This window comes from Artibeus jamaicensis, unplaced genomic scaffold, assembly GCF_021234435.1.
Source record: "Artibeus jamaicensis isolate MK-2021 breed Jamaican fruit bat unplaced genomic scaffold, CSHL_Jam_final contig_3126, whole genome shotgun sequence".
In the NCBI taxonomy this organism is placed as follows: domain Eukaryota; kingdom Metazoa; phylum Chordata; class Mammalia; order Chiroptera; family Phyllostomidae; genus Artibeus; species Artibeus jamaicensis.
The window spans coordinates 16,442,296-16,459,851 of NW_026521723.1; the positions used below are offsets into that span (position 1 = coordinate 16,442,296).

A 17,556-nucleotide genomic window follows, 5' to 3' on the forward strand; every position below is an offset into this window, starting at 1 on the left:
CCCTACCTTTTCTCCCTCTATCCTCCTCCCACTCCCCTGCTGACAACCCTCCACGTGATTTTCATTTCTGTTCCTGTTCTAGTTGTTTGCTTAGTTTGTTTTTGTTTTGGTTTGTTGTTGTGTTTAGGTTCAGTTGTTAATAGTTGTGGGTTTGTTGTCACTTTACTGTTCACATCTTTATCTTTTTCCTAGATTAGTCCCTTGTGGGCGCCACTAGCCCCCCCATGGCAAAGCCAGGGGCTTAGGACTAGCCAGCATAGCCACTGCTCGTGGAGACGTGCCGTAAGCCCCCCTTGGCAAAGCCGGGGGGCCAGGGCCAGCTGGCAAGGCCACTGCCCGTGGCACAGTTCCTCTCCACCTTGCTTGGCTCCCTGCCTGGAACCTGCTGTGGGTAGACAATAGGTTTCCCAAGAACTTATTAGCATAAGCTAGACAGACTGTTTCCCTGTAGAAGGGTAGGTCATGCACCGGTGCTTGATAAACAGGGAAGTTTTGATAGCACCCTGTGTCCCCCTGTTGTTCCGTGGAGTAGCTTTGCAGAAAGGACAAAGAAACTGGCTTGGGTACGGCCCCCTCCTGCTTATTCCCCCAAATTGTAATAAAAGCCTTGAATAAACGGAGTTCGGGGCTCAGCGGGATGCTGAGACCTCTCCAACCTGACTCCCTGCGTCCTTGACTCATTTCCACCCCCTCCCCTCTCCTGGCGAGGCTGGTCCGCGGCAGTCCCTTTAACATTTCATATAATAAGGCCTTGGTGATGAGGAACTCCTCTAACCTGACCTTATCTGGGAAGCACTTTATCTGCCCTTCCATTCTAAATGATAGCTTTGCTGGATAGAGCAATATTGTATGTAGGTTCTTGCCTTTCATGACTTTAAATACTTCTTTCCAGCCCCTTCTTACCTGTAAAGTTCCTTTCGAGAAATCAGCTGATAGTTTTATGAGAACTCCTTGGTAGGTAACTGTCTCCTTTTCTCTTGCTGCTTTTAAGATTCTCTCCTTATCTTTAATCTTTGGTAATGTAATTATGATGTGCCTTGGTGTGTGCTTCCTTGGGTCCAACTTTTTTGGGACTCTCTGAGCTTACTGGACTTCCTGGAAGTCTATTGCCTTTGTCAGATTGGGGAAGTTTTCCTTCATTATGTTTTCAAATAAATTTTCAATTTCTTGGTCTTGTTCTTCTCCTTCTGGCACCCCTATAATTTGAATGTTGGAATGTTTAAAGTTGTCTTGGAGGTTCCTCAGCCTCTCCTCATTTTTTTGAATTCTTGTTTCTGCATTCTGTTCTGGTTGAATGTTTATTTCTTCCTTGTGGTCCAAACCATTTATTTGAGTCCCAGTTTCCTTCCTTTCACTGTTGGTAACCAGTTACATTTTTCTTTATTTCACTTAGCATAGCCTTCATTTTTTCCTCTAAGTTGTAATCATATTCAACAAATTCTGTGAGCATCCTGATTACTAGTGTTTTCAACCATGCGTCTGATAGGTTGGCTATCTCATCACTTGGTTGTATTTTTTTCTGGAGCTTTGATCTATTCTTTCATTTGGGCCACTTTTTTGTCTTGGCACACCTGTTATGTAGTAAGAGGTGGAGCCTTAGGTGTTAACCAGGGCAGGGAAACCCACATTGCTGCATTGTGATGCTGCATGTGGGGGAGGGGTCAGAGAGGGAACAGTGTGCTTACTCTGCTCTCTGCCAGTTCTCAGTCACTTCCCCCACTACCCAAAATCAAATTGGGCCCTTCTCATGCTGATTCCTGGGTGGGTGGATTTGTGTACATTCTAGGACCCTGAGGGTCTCTCCAATGAACTCTTGTTGAGGCTGGGAGTTTCTCCCACTGCCACCTCAAGCCCCACAGGTGTTTTCAGTCAGAGGCTTTGAGGCTTTATTTCCCCACACTGGAATCCTGGGTTGCTCCATCTATTGTGCTTCCCAGTTGTTCCTCCTGGTTTATCTGCACATGAATGTGGGACTGCCCAGTTCTCAATCTGCTGCCTTGTAGGGTCCATCAGCCACTACCTTGCCCTGAGTCCTCTTCACCCGGCTACCTGTCTCCACCCTCCAACCAGTCTGGATGAATGTTTCTTCTTTAACTCCTTGGTTGTCAGACTTCCATACAGTTCAGTTTTCTGTCAGTTCTGGTCGCTTTTTTGTTTCTAAATTTGTTGCTGTCCTTCTTTTGGTTGTGCAAAGAAGCACAGTGTGTTTACCTACACCTCCATCTTGGCTGGGGATTCTACATCTTGATCTGGTGATGTATACATAGATGTATACATATGGAAAAAGGAATTGAGCTGCACACTTAAGTTTTAACTTCATGTAAAGAAAAAGAAATATACATATACTGAAAAATACCAAAAAGTTATGTGAGTAACATTTATGTCTTAAGAGATAGGAAAGGTCTTCTTAAGCATGACTTCAAGGGTAAAAACTGTAAAGAGCCCTGACCAGTGCGACTGTCAGTTGGGTATGGCTCTGCAGAGTGAGGGGGAGCTGGTTTGATTCCGGATGGGGCACATGCCTGGGTTGCAGGTGAGTCCAGAGAGAGGGCATGTGCTAGAGGTGAATAATCAATGTTTCTCTCCTCTTTCTTCCTCCCTTCCCCTCTCTCTAAAAATAAATAAAATCTGTTTTTAAAAAACTGCAAAAAGAAAAATAAATTTAATAAAAATATAAAAACGTAAAACTTCTACATGGCAAAAAAGCCAGGAAAATTTATTTCAATTTCTTTTTTTAATTTTATTTAGTTATTTTTCAAGTACAGTTTTTTGTCTATTTCTCCCATCCCAGCCCCACCCCCCACCCCCACCCCATGCTCTCCACCTCCCTCCCATTTCCACCCCCTTAGTTCTCGTCCCTGTGTCCTTCATATTTGTTCCTCCAAATCCCTCCCCTTTTTCCCCCTTAAATTCCCTTCCCTCTCCCCTCTGGTCACTGTCCCCTTGTTCTCTATTTCAATGTCTTTGTTTTTATTCTGCTTGCTTGTTTGTTTTGTTGTTTAGCTTCCTGTTAAAGGTGAGATCATATGGTATTTGTCTTTCAACCCCTGGCCTATTTCACTCAGCATAATGCTTTCCAGTTCCATCCATGTTGTTGCAAAGGTTAGTAGCTCCTTCTTTTTCTCTCCTGCATAGAATTCCATTGTGTATATGTACCACAATTTTTTGATCCATTCATTTCTATAACAAAGAATTAAAATGTTTATTAGAAACTCTTAACAAATCTGTAAGCAAAAGACAAGAGCATGGCACATAGGATATCCACACCCAAAAAAGAAATAAAAAAGCCATTAAACATACAAAAAGAAATAATATTTAAAACAAGGTACTATTTTTCACTTGTCAGGTAGGCAAAAATGAAAAATATATACAGAATTTGTGCTGAGAAATAGCACTGTATATTAGTGGTGGAGTTACAAATGGGCTCAACTTTTCAGGAAGGCTTTAAATTTAGTACTGCAGAAAGATCAATATGAACATACTCCCTTAACCAAGCAATTTCTTAAGAAAAAAAATCCTTTCTCTGTCTCTGGCTGCTTCAGCAAGAGGAGGCCTGGTTCCCCACAGCTCATGCCACATATAACCACCTGCTGTGGATGGTAATTTGATGCAGACCCCAGCTTCTGGGGCCCATGATGTTGTGGATGGGGAGAAACATTCACACGGACCACCGAGTCTGGTGGAGGAAAAGGGAGAGTATGGCTTTTCTCTCAAGGGGAGCGAAAGCCCTGGCCCTTGCCATGACTGGTCTTTATTAGGTTTCTCAGAACATTACATGATGGTCCTCATTTACTAGGCACAGGTTGCTTTAGGTAGTTACCTTTTACAGAAAACAAAGGAGCCAATGTCGCTAATCACATCACAGAAGAAGGATATTAGCAAATGAAAAGGCAAACGTGGTTGAACCGGTAACACTAGATACTGAGAAGGTTTAGCTTGGATTTTAGGAAGTTATTTTGTGTGGGGGTGACTTTCCTCACAAGTCCCCCCCAAGTGCCATGGATGAGAGTAAATATGACTGAGACATGATGTGATCTGCTTGGGGAGGAGAAGTGAGCAGTGGCCAGTTTCTCAGGGGAAAAAGGCCAGCAGCAGCCAGTTTCTCCGAGGAGAAAAAGGCCTCAAGCCCCCTCCTTTGGAGACTTTTATTGGGTTCTAATACACAGGAATACAGGGCGGCAAGGTTCAAACAGTAGATAACATTTCAAAGATATCTGAGGGCTTAGTATCAGTCAGAGTCTGTGAGGAACAGAGTTTTAGGGTTTCCTGCTTGAACCCTTAACATATGAATGAAAGCACTCTTAAAGCAGAGCAGATTTCACAGGTTTATCAGGAAGTCTTTGTGATGCCAGATTTTCCCCCAGGACACACTCTAGCAAGGCAAGGAGCTGCACCTCTCCCCAACAGGTATTCAGGCTTAAGGGGATTAGAGCCAGGAAGTGCTTCTCCCAGAGGATATGGGGACTCGGGCTATGTCAAAGCCTGGGGGGCAAAAGTCCATTGCTCCTTGTTGCAGCCCCCCCCTCCTTCCATGAAGGCTTCCCAAGGGATCTTAGTTTGCCCCCCCCCCCCCCGCTATGAGGGGTCTTACTTGTCATTGACTTCGGACCAAGCTTTGGGGGCAGGGAGAGGAAACTGAGGCAGCATTTGCTACCAGAGACAAGCTTTGTCTCCTGCGGCTCAAATTCCAAAGGTCGTCCCTTGCCCTTAGCCACAAGGGGTCGAGATACAATTCCTAGAACCAGGCAGAGCAGTCTACAACAATATTGCAGTGAATGTTTGCCACAAGTCTGGGTGAGGGAGTTTTTAGCAAAAAGCAAAACTCAAAGCGGCCTAGGCACATTGCAGGTCTGATTCCCCATGGGAGAACCTATCCATGGGCGTGGGTCCTGTGCATCTGATGTGGGAAGCTTTGGAAAACCTTTGTTCACCCAAACCCCAGGCGCCCTGGGAGAGCGATAAGGCCGTCTGGGAAAAGCAAACAGTAGGATAGTCACAAGGGCTAGGGCTAGCACCCCCGCAGTTAGAACTAATTTTCACATTTAGCCTTTTTACTCTGCTTCTGCCCCATAGCTAGAACTAATTTCCGCATTCCGCTTCTCTCTCCCGCTTTGCTACGTAGACAGGAAGACCCCATAGATTATATAAACCCCAAGAATCCTTTGTTCGGGGCTCAGAATTTGGAGACTGACTCCTCTGGGCCCCGTGCACATTAATAAAGCTCGTACTCCAGAATCCCTAGGTGTCTGGTTGCTTCATTTTCCTGTAACACATCACTGAGTGGAAGCTGGGCCCAGGCCACACAGAACAGTCTCCTACAGTAATCCGGACTGCTTCAGCTTCCTGATCAAAAAGAACAAGCAGATTTACAGCACCAAACCCAATAACCTGAAGACCCACAACTCCTTTCACTACAATGGGCAGATTCAAAGCAAGACAGTGGGTGTGGAGCTGGTGGCCAATGGCAAAGGTGTGGTGGTAGTGACGAAGGGGAGATCCGACCAATGAAAGCTGGCCACCTCCAGGTGCCACCCACCATAAAAAAAAAACCCCAAAACAGCTACCCTGAGCAGCATCCCCCACAGGATCTGCAAGAACAAGTACCACCCAGATCTGCATACCACTGCCATCCACAGGGCCAGTGTTACAGGAAAATGAAGCAACCAGACACCGAGGGATTCTGGAGTACGAGGTTTATTAATGTGCACGGGCCCGGAGGAGTCAGTCTCCAAATTCTGAGCCCCGAACAAAGGATTCTTGGGGTTTATATAGTCTATGGGGTCTTCCTGTCTATGTAGCAAAGCGGGATACAGAAGTGGAATGCGGAAATTAGTTCTAGCTATGGGGCAGAAGCAGAGTAAAAAGGCTAACTGTGAAAATTAGTTCTAACTGCGGGGGTGCTAGCCCTAGCCCTTGTGACTATCTTGCTGTTTGCTTTTCCCAGACGGCCTTATCGCTCTCCCAGGGCGCCTGGGGTTTGGGTGAACAAAGGTTTTCCAAAGCTTCCCATATCACCGGCGCCAACCTATGCAGCTGGCAGGGGGAGGAGAGGGGGAGGGGAGGGGGGGAAGTGACATGCTTGTAAAATGTCAGTACAGTGATACAATCGATACATCACTGTTAAAAGGAACAAAATAAATTCATCTAATTGATTATATGCAAATTTTTAAATAGCTACGGTTTATGCATATAAGAGCTAATTATATGTACTGTCTCATTTAGTTGTCACAAGAACTCTGAATACTATTATTCCCATTTTCATCTGCAATGAGAAAATTGAAGTTCAGAGAAACAATGAAATTTGCCCAAGCTCCACAATCTAATAAGTGGCAGAGAGAGAATTAGAACAAACTTGGGCTGACTCAAAAATTAGTATTCTTTCATTTATATTACCTTTACTGAGAAGGAAAAACATTTACAACATAATGTTAAATGAAAATGCAGTATATAATGTAGTCATCAGATAGGAGAGAGATTGAGGGAATGAGTGAAAAAGATGAGAAGGATTAAAAAGTACAAATTATAAAATCAGCCATGGGGTGTAGAGTACAGCATAGGGAATGGAGTCAGTAATACTGTAATAACTATGTGTGGTTCCAGATGTGTACTAGACTTACCCGGGCGATCACTTCATAAGGTATATAAATGCTCAATCATGGTTTCGTACACCTGAAAATAACACAATATTGTATGTCGACTGTAACTGAAATATAAAGTAAAAAAAAATTTAAGGGAAGAAAATGCAACTTAGAGAACAGTTGTACAATTTGATTGTTTTGTAAAATACACATATACCTATAAGTATCAGACATAGATTTGCCTGAGGCACATTCTACAAGGATATAAATCAAAATGCTGATAAAGGTTATAACTCAGGTGTAACCCAGGTGAGTTTTTTTCTTTGTGCTTGTTTTCCTTACTTTTCTACAATGGTTACATTTAACTTATAAATGGAAAAAAAATCTATAATTCCAATACCCCATTGAAGTTGCAACACAACTTTCATTTGCTCCACATATTTTTATTTTTATTTTTTTCAAAAGATTTTATTTATTTATCTTTAGAGGGGAAGGGAAGGAGAGAGGGAGAGAAATATCAGTGTATGGTTGCCTCTCATATGTTCCCTGCTGGGAACTGGCCTGCAACCCAAACATGTGCCCTGACTGGGAATCGAACCTCAATCCTTTGGTTCACAGGCCCACACTCAACCCATTGAGCTACACCATCCAGAGCTGCTTCACATATTTTTAAATAAATAAGGCAGATCATTTGTATATTTATGGTCAACAAACACATCTTGAGCACCTACTATGTTCTGGGTATTGTTACGTAAGTTATTTTACTTCGTGTACCTACATTCTTCTTTCTGCTCCTAAGTGTAGCGTTAAGGATACTCACTCTTTCTCTCACATCTTAATCATAACTATTTGCATTTGGATGCTAAGTCTTATCTCTGATTAGTTAAATGCAATTAAGTCCATATTAAAGGAATAGCTGGCAATGTACTACGAACCCTTGGTATGCCTCAGTGATTTTAAGGCTTAGGAGAGTCAATCGAATCTCTGGTAAATCACCACCACTGCACTGCCCAACTCCTGAAAGTAGAGGGCTGCTGGTCTGAAGTGGATTCTGTAGGTTTATTTCAGACAGGAAGGGCCAGATCTCAAAACCTGAGCCACACTAGCCACCACTATCAAGTGCAAATTTCCCTGCTTGTTAAATGCTCCTTCTCCTGTCTTTCCTACTCCTTTTCTTTCTGGAGCTCTAATTCCTAACCTTAACCCCAACTTCTGCTATAAAATTATTAGATAGTGTGATTTTAGAACCCATTTTGACTGGATCTCCTCTCCTACCTCTAGCCCGCCAGCCATATATGTACGTATAAATCAGCCAAACCCCGTGGGGCTAGGTTTTCCACAACTGTTACAGATACACACGCACAGGACCGAGGGGAGTCACAATATACTATTACCGAAAGGACCCCTACCGGGTTCGTCATGTTCGCTGCCAGATAAGAAAGACATCTCTCAATGCCAGAAGTTTGTGAAAAGGAAAGGAAATGTTTATTTAATGCTATACAGACTTCAAGTAGTGACCTAATGTCTTCATTAAAATATCAAAGTCCTTTTGGATACCCACAAACGCCCACAGTGCTTCCTTCTCCCCCTGCCCTAATTCGGGGTTTCTAACTCCAGAAAAAAGCACATGTCTGTATTTCAGGCCTCTGGCACCATCAGCTGTGTCACCACCCAGGCAGGATCTCTAATTAATCCAAAGCCACGTGGCACCTTCTCATGGCCTACTGGCAAGAATTCTTTCACTCTTCTTCCAAACAAAGTCTCTCCTGCTTCCCAGGCCACACGGCCAAAGGGAGCACCCCAAAGCCACATGGTCCTCTTCTACCAAAGCTGCAGGGGTCCCCTCTCTGGCCAAAACCACATGGTTCTTCTCAGCAAAGCTGTAGGAAGTTGGGCATTCGCCACTCTATCAAAGTCGAGTGTTGGTTTTCTGCTAAAGCTGTTTGGTGATTCTCTTCACCCAAGCTGTGTGTGGCTCTCTTTCAATCGCTGCTGCGCCCGGGTTTAAATCCCCATGTTAGTCCTCCTCTGCAGCCCCATTTCTGACTCCTCCCACAATCAGCTACACTTGCCAGCACTCCCGAATTATTCCAAGGTTACTGGGCTGCCATTGTGAGTCTGGATAGGTGTAGCCCCATGGTGTGGAGCTAATCTTATCCAAACTCTCACGCAGGCTCTGTTGCCTGGGAGACCTGCCCCCCGTTACAACTTGGGGGGTAGTCCCTTTCCATTCCCGTGGCTCAGAGCATGGCCACAGCTATTTAACATATAGCTGCAACCAGTTAAAGGTTATAGATATGTTAAATGACCATGCCAGAGGTTAGCTGCAAAGCCTTTGCTGTACAAAACAGCTCTCCATGGCCCTGCTCCATTTGTCCCTTCCCCCAACTCATATCTGTGGTTGGGGAGCGAGGAGTGAGCACATACTTATATGTCTTTCTAATATTTCCTAGACACCTTGAGTTCTGGACCCCATTCAAATCCCTTTTGGGGGGCCCCCTCTTGGCTGCACTCTGTTACACAACCAGGACACCTCTTCCTAGAGGGGATAGGAAACAGCTGCTCTGCTGTCCCTTGATACAGAAAAAAAGATGATCCTGCAGCAATGAATTGCCAAGGGGTTGGGGGTGGAGGGAGAAGAACTCTCCTCTCTACACTCTTCATTGTGAGGAAATGTAACAGTGATTGAAATAAGCACAGTATACTAATCAGGTGGTAATTATAGAATAGGCTATACTAACAAACTCATAGAAGATTCAGGTATTAAAAGTTACCTTTTATAAAGTATTTTATAAACATCAGCAGTTGCAGCTCCTGCTTAACTAACCCAGGAGTGACGCTGACCACGAGAAACTGGACGATCATCAGGGACTCATATCAGAAGCAGCAGAAACTCCGCCTACACGTCCTGTTTCCAGATATCGGCAGTGAAACTATGGATCGAGCTATGAATCTGCATGATGACACACACAAGAGATAACGTTGAAACCACCCAAGAAGAGAGCTGAGAAAACGCACATCGCCAGAAATTCCTTCATTCTCCTCTTCCACGGTTCCCCTCTATAAATTAGCCTGAATGCCTGGGATGCGGAGATGGGCTTTGAGGCGAGTCCCCCATCTTCGGTGATGCTGGCAACCTGAATAAAACCGCTATCCTTTTCATCATCACCTGCCTGGAGTGTTGGCTTTTGAAGCAGCGGGCAGCTGGACCTGTGTTTGGTTATAGAAAGAATTCTATGACTTTAGTAACATTAGTGTTTGGGAGATAGAACTCTTCCCCATGAGACAGGGTAGTAAAAAGCTGGGAAAATTCCTTGGCAAATGGAACAGCAAAACTGAGACACACAGCTGAACACAATGGATGACCAATTTACGGCCACATCCCTAGAGATCACCTCTGGGCCTCAGTTGTACTTCAGCTATGGGCCCAGAAAAGCCACAAAACCAGGACCAGCTGGGTGACACCAGGACCAGCTGCAATGACTAAAGATTCCCTGCCCTGTCACTGACCAATCAGTGGAGACCATGACCCTGAAAGGACACACCTGGAGAACTGATGAATATTCTGCTGACAATGTCCCCAAGACATCACCTAAGACCCCCCCCCCTGCAAGAAAGAGATAAAAGCCTCAAGACGAAGAACCCAGGGTGTGCCCTGTCCCTCTGGGGACCAAGCTCTTTCCTTTCCTTCCTTCTATCCACCCTCTTTCTCTCTTCACAGGCACATGTCTCTTAAATTCTAAGGCAATGAGCAGCTGGTAGCTTGTGCCACACTAACTCCTTGAACCTGTCTCCAAGGCCCCCTTTTTCTCTGACTCCCCAGTGAGCTAAGGCAGTCCAGTCTAGGTTCTCTTATTGCTTCTTCCAGGCTAAGCCCTTCCTTGTTTCACTGTCCCCAACTTTAATAAATGTGGCCTCATAATCACCTGGACTCATGTCGTGAAAGCTTTCCTACACAAAGTGAGAAACCCCAGCACTACAGCTGGCCCTAGGCAGACCCACTCAGGGCCAGGGCCTTTTTCCCGTAACACTAGTACCGATGAAAACAGCACCAGAAGTGTTCGTAAAGGCAGGATTAAAAATGGTTTTAAAAAATTAAAACTGAAGCTTTGGCTGGGTTGGAATGCTGTCCTGTACACCAACAGATTGCAGGTTTGATCTCCAGGTGGGTTGCATGTGGGAGGCTACTCATCAATGTTTCTTTTACACTAATGTCTGTCAGTCTGTCTTTCCCTCTAAATTCAAAAAACATATCCTCTGATGAGGATTACAGAAAATTAAAACTGAAAACATAATTTGGCTGCATCGCCACAGTATCAGGAGTATTTACTAGCACAATGCCTTGCAACTGTGACAGACAACCGTGATTAGACAATTCACTGGTGAAGGAAAAACGGATTTTATTTTCGGCAACCACCACCTCTGCTCAGGTATGCTGCCCTCCTGTGGTTGCGCAGAGGTTCATCGCCTGACGTGCTGTGGATCAGAAGACTGGTACCTAACAATCCAGTTTGACCAGCGCGGCTGTAAACTTCCGCAGGACAATGAGGAGGGTACCGCTGTAAGACACCCATCCACAGAGCCCTGAGGTCTGTCTAACTGCTGAGCAGTGGCGACACCAGCATGTGGTCACCTTTTCTCCAGTGAGGGGCGTCCACTTTGCATATCAGCGGAAGCCCGCTCCTGACTGTGCCCAGAGCCAGAGGCGGTGCTTCCCCCAACTGCCGCTGGGCGGGAGTCCATGTCACCTCCAGACAACCGCCCAAGCTCCAGGAAGAAAGGAAAGTAGGAGAAACTAGTGCGCTGACGCCCGCACAAAGTCCGCGGGCATTGTTGTTCTGCATTCCCCTAAGGTCGCCTAGACAACCCAGGTTGGCCCCACCCACAGCCTTTGGCACCAGAGACCTGGCAGGAGATGGAAGAGCCTCCAAAAGAAGCTGCGGGGAAATCCTTGGAACCTGAAAGCACAGCAAGGTTCCCAAATGACAGCCACAGAGATCGCCAGCAAGACAAGTGGAAGAAACTAGGCAAAGAGGAGGCAGATAACCAGTCTTATCACAGAACAGCTAACCAGGCCAACCCAAGAGTATATAGCCAGACTGAACCCAACATATTTGGCCAAGCAGACTACAAAGTATCTGAACTCAATGGGCACAGAACATCTGATCAGGCTGACCTCAGATCATCCAATCGTGATAATGTTGCTGATCATAGAGCAACTAATCAGACTGACCAAGGAATGTCTGAACAGATGGGCAGCAAGGCATCTCACCAAGCTGATCATGTAGACTCTGAACAGACTGACAACCAGACACCAGTTCCATATGAACAAAGAACCCCTGAACGGATCGATCGCAGATTGTCCGGCCAGGCTGAACGAAGAACTTCTGATCAGACGGACCGCAGAATGTCCGGCCAGGCCGAACGGAGAACTTCTGATCAGATGGACCGCAGATTGTCCGGCCAGGCTGAACGGAGAACTTCTGATCAGACGGACCGCAGATTGTCCGGCCAGGCAGAACGGAGAACTTCTGATCAGATGGACCGCAGATTGTCCGGCCAGGCCGAACGGAGAACTTCTGATCAGACGGACCGCAGATTGTCCGGCCAGGCCGAACGAAGAACTTCTGATCAGACGGACCGCAGATTGTCCGGCCAGGCCGAACGAAGAACTTCTGATCAGACGGACCGCAGAATGTCCGGCCAGGCTGAACGGAGAACTTCTGATCAGATGGACCGCAGATTGTCCGGCCAGGCTGAACAAAGAACTTCTGAACAGAGGGACCGCAGATTGTCTGGTCTGGTTGAACAAAAACCTTATGAACAGATTGACCAGAGATTGTCTGAACAAACTGGCTATAAAACATCTGAAAAGACTCACCACAAAGTGCATGACCAAGTGACTGAACTAGTTGAACAGGTCTTTCAGCGAGTTGCCGACCCAGCTGACAGCAGTACTCATCATCCTAGAGTTGATAAGTATGACTATAGTAAGTCTGAGGAGGTTGATCACTTAATGAATGAAAAAGATAACATAGAAGACAACCAGTTTGACTATGGAGGAAGTGACCATCGGTACGATGATAAAATATTCACCAGCAAGGACAAAGAGGCTCTCTTCCGAGTACAGCCCTGCAGATTTAAGACTAGCCAGACAGACCTCAGTGATTCCAAGGTTTTAGATGTAACTGACTCCGAAAGTAAAAACTTTCTGCAAGCATTCAACTCATTTGAAACCAGGTTCATTGATCATTTGCAAGCAAAAGGCCGAGATTATTCCCCAAGATTCCCTACCATCTCAACCCAATTGGACTATGTCATCAGCCAAGAAAGACCTCAAGTAATAGCAACTGAGACTGTAGATTAAAAGGAAAAGGGCATTTGATGCCTGGGAGGCTGGAGGCCGAACCAGGAGCCTGTGGTGGTGGTGGGATGGGGAGTGGAGGGTGGACACAGGTTGGATCAAAGATGAGGAATAGACTGACATGTTGTGCTATGTGTGACCTACAGGATTCAGGGAGGACAGGAGAAGGGTGGGATTTATAGAGAGGTGTTGCTTTCTCTGCTACCCTAAGGCCTTTCAGAAGCATCAATGAACCAGCATTCAGGAGACCTAGGTTTTAAGTCCTGGTGTGGCTGCTAACTCTAGAACATTAAGTCATTTTCCCCACCTTGGGCTTTTATCAAAGGAAAGGGATTTGGAGTAAACCAGAGATCCATGTAAAGGAACAAGTATTTAAAGTAGGTTGGAGAAGCCTAAAGTAACTCCCAGGACTCGAGGTGCATTATATTCCTTGGAAGATCAGCCAGGGCTCTCACCATAATGTGTCTTTCCTCTGCTTCCTGGTGTCCAGATCCCATCATCACCAGATTCCACTGATAACAGCAAAAATAAGAACAAAACTTCCTTTTTTAAAAAAAAAAATTTATTAAAGACTCTTGGTGGGGGGTGGGGATATTTCCATTTCAGGGTGTCTCAGAACACCAAGACAAGAAGAGTTCTCAAGCTCACAAGAAAGCCCATAGGAAGCAGTTCCCTTCTATAGTGTACCAAGATCCATATCAAGTTTCACTACAATACATGGAAAAGCACCACATTCTGCAAATATTCCAGGTAAACCTCTCACTCGAAATTTATATATGTTTTTAACTGTGAATTTCTCAGTAACTATAGTGTAACAGATAAACTTTCATCTGGCTCCCGTGTAGTACAAGCAAGGGTCTTTGCTATAAAAAGGATATACTCTCAGTGAAAAGCCAGTAAGATGTAATAACCAATAATAGTAAATGATAAACACCAACTGAGTGATACCATGATATGAAGCCATTCAGAGGGATTAGGTAGATTGACTGATTGATAGGGAAAACTTGGCCCAGAGTTAAAGTTTGAGCCAGAATAGGAAGGAAGGACAAAATATGGCCACTGGGAGGGAAAAGTAGTTAAGATTGCTTCTAATTCTTGAAATTTTGGATATGGGGCTGGAGATTTCTTTAAACTATGACATTTTTGGCAAAAATAGAATTATAAAAGATTATCACATAAAATATTTATTTTCATTTTTGTTTGCCTGATGTGTTTATTTTTATGTTTATATTATTACCCAGCAAGGTACATATTTGTATATAATCCATGAGTACATGAAGTACTCTGTGGTTAGAAAGGTGTAAAATAAGAACGGCCCACTTCAAATGACAGCATTTAAACTTGAGTGTAAGGAAGTCGGGTAGAGGAGAACGAGCACAAACTTTGCAAGCTTAGCCCAAGGCTCCAACCTAACTCGGCCACCTTTCACCTTTGTCATTTGGGGAAAATTACATAACTTCTGTGCATCTCAGTTTCCTCATATAAAATAGGGATGAGTGATACTTTATTAACTCTGCTCAATGTCTTTTCTTTGTTAAAATGTCCTTGTGTGAGAGAGAACTTATGGCTGGGTTTTCTGACTTTAATCAAAGAACAACTAATTATTAAACCAAAGGATGAAAGCTGTTGAAGAAAGTAGAAGAGAAGAAAGTAATCATTCTATGAATAATGTTCTTCATCTGTCAAAAAAAAACAATGCTTATACATTCAACATTGTTACGAGAAAAATCAGTTATCAAATAAGTGTTCCATAGAAATATATGAAACACATAATTGGTGTGGATACACTAAACAAACCTTGAATATTTTATACCTAAAATTAGCCCCATTGTTATTACAAATGAGAGTTTTATTTAATTTATTATAATTTTTGGAGGGTTATTCAACACCCAAAAACATATGGTAGTGAATCTCTGAAGTTTTACATATGCTTTCTTGTTTATGATTAGAAACAATGAACATAATTTTTACCTTTTAGAACCAAATACCTCAGAAGAAAGGCACCAGGTAAAATCATATAGTCTATTTAAAATTTTACTCCAAATTCTTTCCTCTGACCATTCTTCAAAAAAAAATTATGTTAATTTTTCAACCTAGCAAAATCATAGATCCAAAACAAAAACTTTCTCTAGAACTTTCTCACTGCCTCTTTGATCTTGAAAACTAGAGAAATATCCATTTCTACTTATTACTACATTTTTATTCCTCCAAATATTACCTCCATTTACATAATTTAGTCAGTAGTAAGGAAGTAATTTGTCCCTTTGTAGAGATATGTCGATTTATTTAAAATGGTGTGGTACCTGTTAGGTTAGTACAGAATGTTGCTTCAGATATCACCTTACCACATTACCTTTAGCTCAGAACCATAATGTGACATCTATGTTCTCTCAGCAGATCACTGAAAACTTAGTCTATGAAAGGCCAGAGGACCCCTTGAGTTTTATGCTGTACCAGGTATGGACTAGTTGGGAAAAAAACAATCTTTGTATTCTTTTTATTATAAGTATAGCACACACAGGCATATAAAACAAAACATGTACAACTCAGTGAATTATCATGTTGTGATATCATGTTATGAATTATCATGTTATGAGCGAATTATCATATCATGATATCAATATCACATCATATTAATAATCAACCAATATGATTTGATTATCATATTATCAAATTTAAAAAATTAAAACATTGCTAGCACTCCAGGAACCCCCCCCTTTCCCCATCATTACAGTTACTACTCCCCATAAAGGAACTATTTTTCTGACTCTTTTGATATTGACTTCTTCTCTTCTCTTTATAATTTTACCCCAAAACACAAATCATGATAAGCTTTTGTTTAGATTTTTCAGCCTTTTTAACTTTATATAATTGAAACCATATGTTAGGTACTCATTTGTATCTAGTTTCTTTTGCTCGAAATTATGTCTGTGAGATTAGTCCATACTGTTATGTATAGCTGAAGTTCATTTTCATTGCTGTATAGTATTCATTGTATGAAATGCCACAATTTATCTATTCTATGATGTATGTGAACATCCAGGTTGTTTCTAGCTTGGAACTATTGTAAAAAATTTCCCTGTAAATCTTTGTGTACATGGCTCTTTGTGCACATATACTCACGTTTCTCCTGAGGCCATAAGGTATAAGTTTGCTCAGCTATAGCAGATTATTTCAAACAACTTTCCAAAGAGATCGTACAAATTTATACTCCCAGCAGAAGTGTATATTAGAGTTCTAGTTGTTTTACATCCTTACCTAAACTGTATCTAGCACTTAGAATTATCTGTCTTTTTAGCATTAACCATTTTGATGGATGGTTAGTAATAAATCATTGCAGTTTTCATTTTTTCTTGATTAGTAAAGTGGTTGTATATCTTTTCATTTGTTTATTAGCCATTTTGAAGTACTTATTTTTCTATTGTATTGTTAGTCTTATTTTTACTCACTTGTAACAGTTTTCCGTATGTTTTAGTTGTGAGCTCCTGGTTAATTGTGTCTGCTACAGATTTTATTCACTATCTGCCTTCCCTTTTTATCTCCTAAAGGTATTTTTGATAAACAGAAATTCTTAATTTTGATAGTCAAATTTAACAGTCTTTTTCTTCATGATTAGTACTTTTGGTGACCGGTTTTAGAAATCTCTCCTTACTCAAAGCTCCTAACTATTGTGCCTTATATTATCCTGTAGAAGTTTGTTTGTGGGGTTTTATTGGGGAGGTTTTAAGTTTTTTCATTTGTTGTCTTTTACATTTATATCTACTCTATCTGGAATTGATTTTGTATAGGATGTGAGGTGGTGTCATTTCATTTTTTTCCAAGTAGATATCCAACTGATTAGGCACCTTCTATTAAAAAAGAAGAAGAAGAAAGTGAAGGGATTAGCCAAAGAACATATATATATAACCCATAGACACAGGCAACACTGTGGTGATGGCCAGAGGGAAGGGGGCATAGGAACATACTTTACATACTCTACTATGTAAAGGCAGGAGAAGGGAAGATGGGAACATCTGTAATATTCTCAACAATAAAAATAAAAGAAAACGATTTTTCTTAAAGATTATACTTTCTACCTTACTCTTTATTTGATTCTTAAGGTATATTTGCCTGTCCCTGCTCTAAGACTGTCTTAATTAGTATGCATTACAAAAAATCTTAATATCTATCAGAGTAAGTCCTCACATCTTATTCTTTAAAATATATTGGATGTTCTTAGGCCTGTGCATTGTCATGTCAGTATTCAGAGTCATTTGTCAAGCTGCAGAAATCAAAGAAGAGGACAAAACTCCAGAAAAAGAACTAAAAACAAAATGAAGACATATAATCTACCAGATAAAGAGTTCACAGGATGCTTAATTAACTTGATAGAATAAAAGATATCAGTAAGAACTTTAACAAAAAGATAAAAAACATTAAACAAGTTATATAAAACATAAAGAAGAACCTGTCAGAACTAAAAAATACAATGAAAAATATATTAGAGGGAATCAACAATACATTAGATGCAGCAAATAATTGGATCAGTGTCTGGAAGACAAAGTAGTGGAAAATACCCAGATGGAACAGCACAAAGAAACAATTTAAAAAATGAGAATAGTATTTGTTAAAATT

General features: G+C 42.4%; 1 protein-coding gene across 1 annotated transcript; it reads left to right on the plus strand.

Moving 5' to 3' along the window:
- The first annotated feature begins 11,493 nt into the window (after positions 1 to 11,493).
- On the plus strand, positions 11,494 to 16,423 carry TEX55 (testis expressed 55). Its single transcript, XM_037158755.2, has 4 exons — positions 11,494 to 12,936; positions 13,549 to 13,692; positions 15,337 to 15,399; positions 16,418 to 16,423. Exons 1-4 carry the CDS (start codon positions 11,494 to 11,496, stop codon positions 16,421 to 16,423), a joined length of 1,656 nt encoding a protein of 551 aa, XP_037014650.2.
- Positions 16,424 to 17,556: the final 1,133 nt, after the last annotated feature.

Bases quoted from the DNA above. Each gene is read 5' to 3' on its own strand.
- TEX55 (XM_037158755.2), top strand. From the start codon at position 11,494: ATGGAAGAGCCTCCAAAAGAAGCTGCGGGGAAATCCTTGGAACCTGAA. The intron at 12,937-13,548 runs GTAGATTAAAAG...TTTCCATTTCAG, and splicing joins AAGTAATAGCAACTGAGACT to GGTGTCTCAGAACACCAAGA. The intron at 13,693-15,336 runs GTAAACCTCTCA...ATGTTCTCTCAG, and splicing joins ACATTCTGCAAATATTCCAG to CAGATCACTGAAAACTTAGT.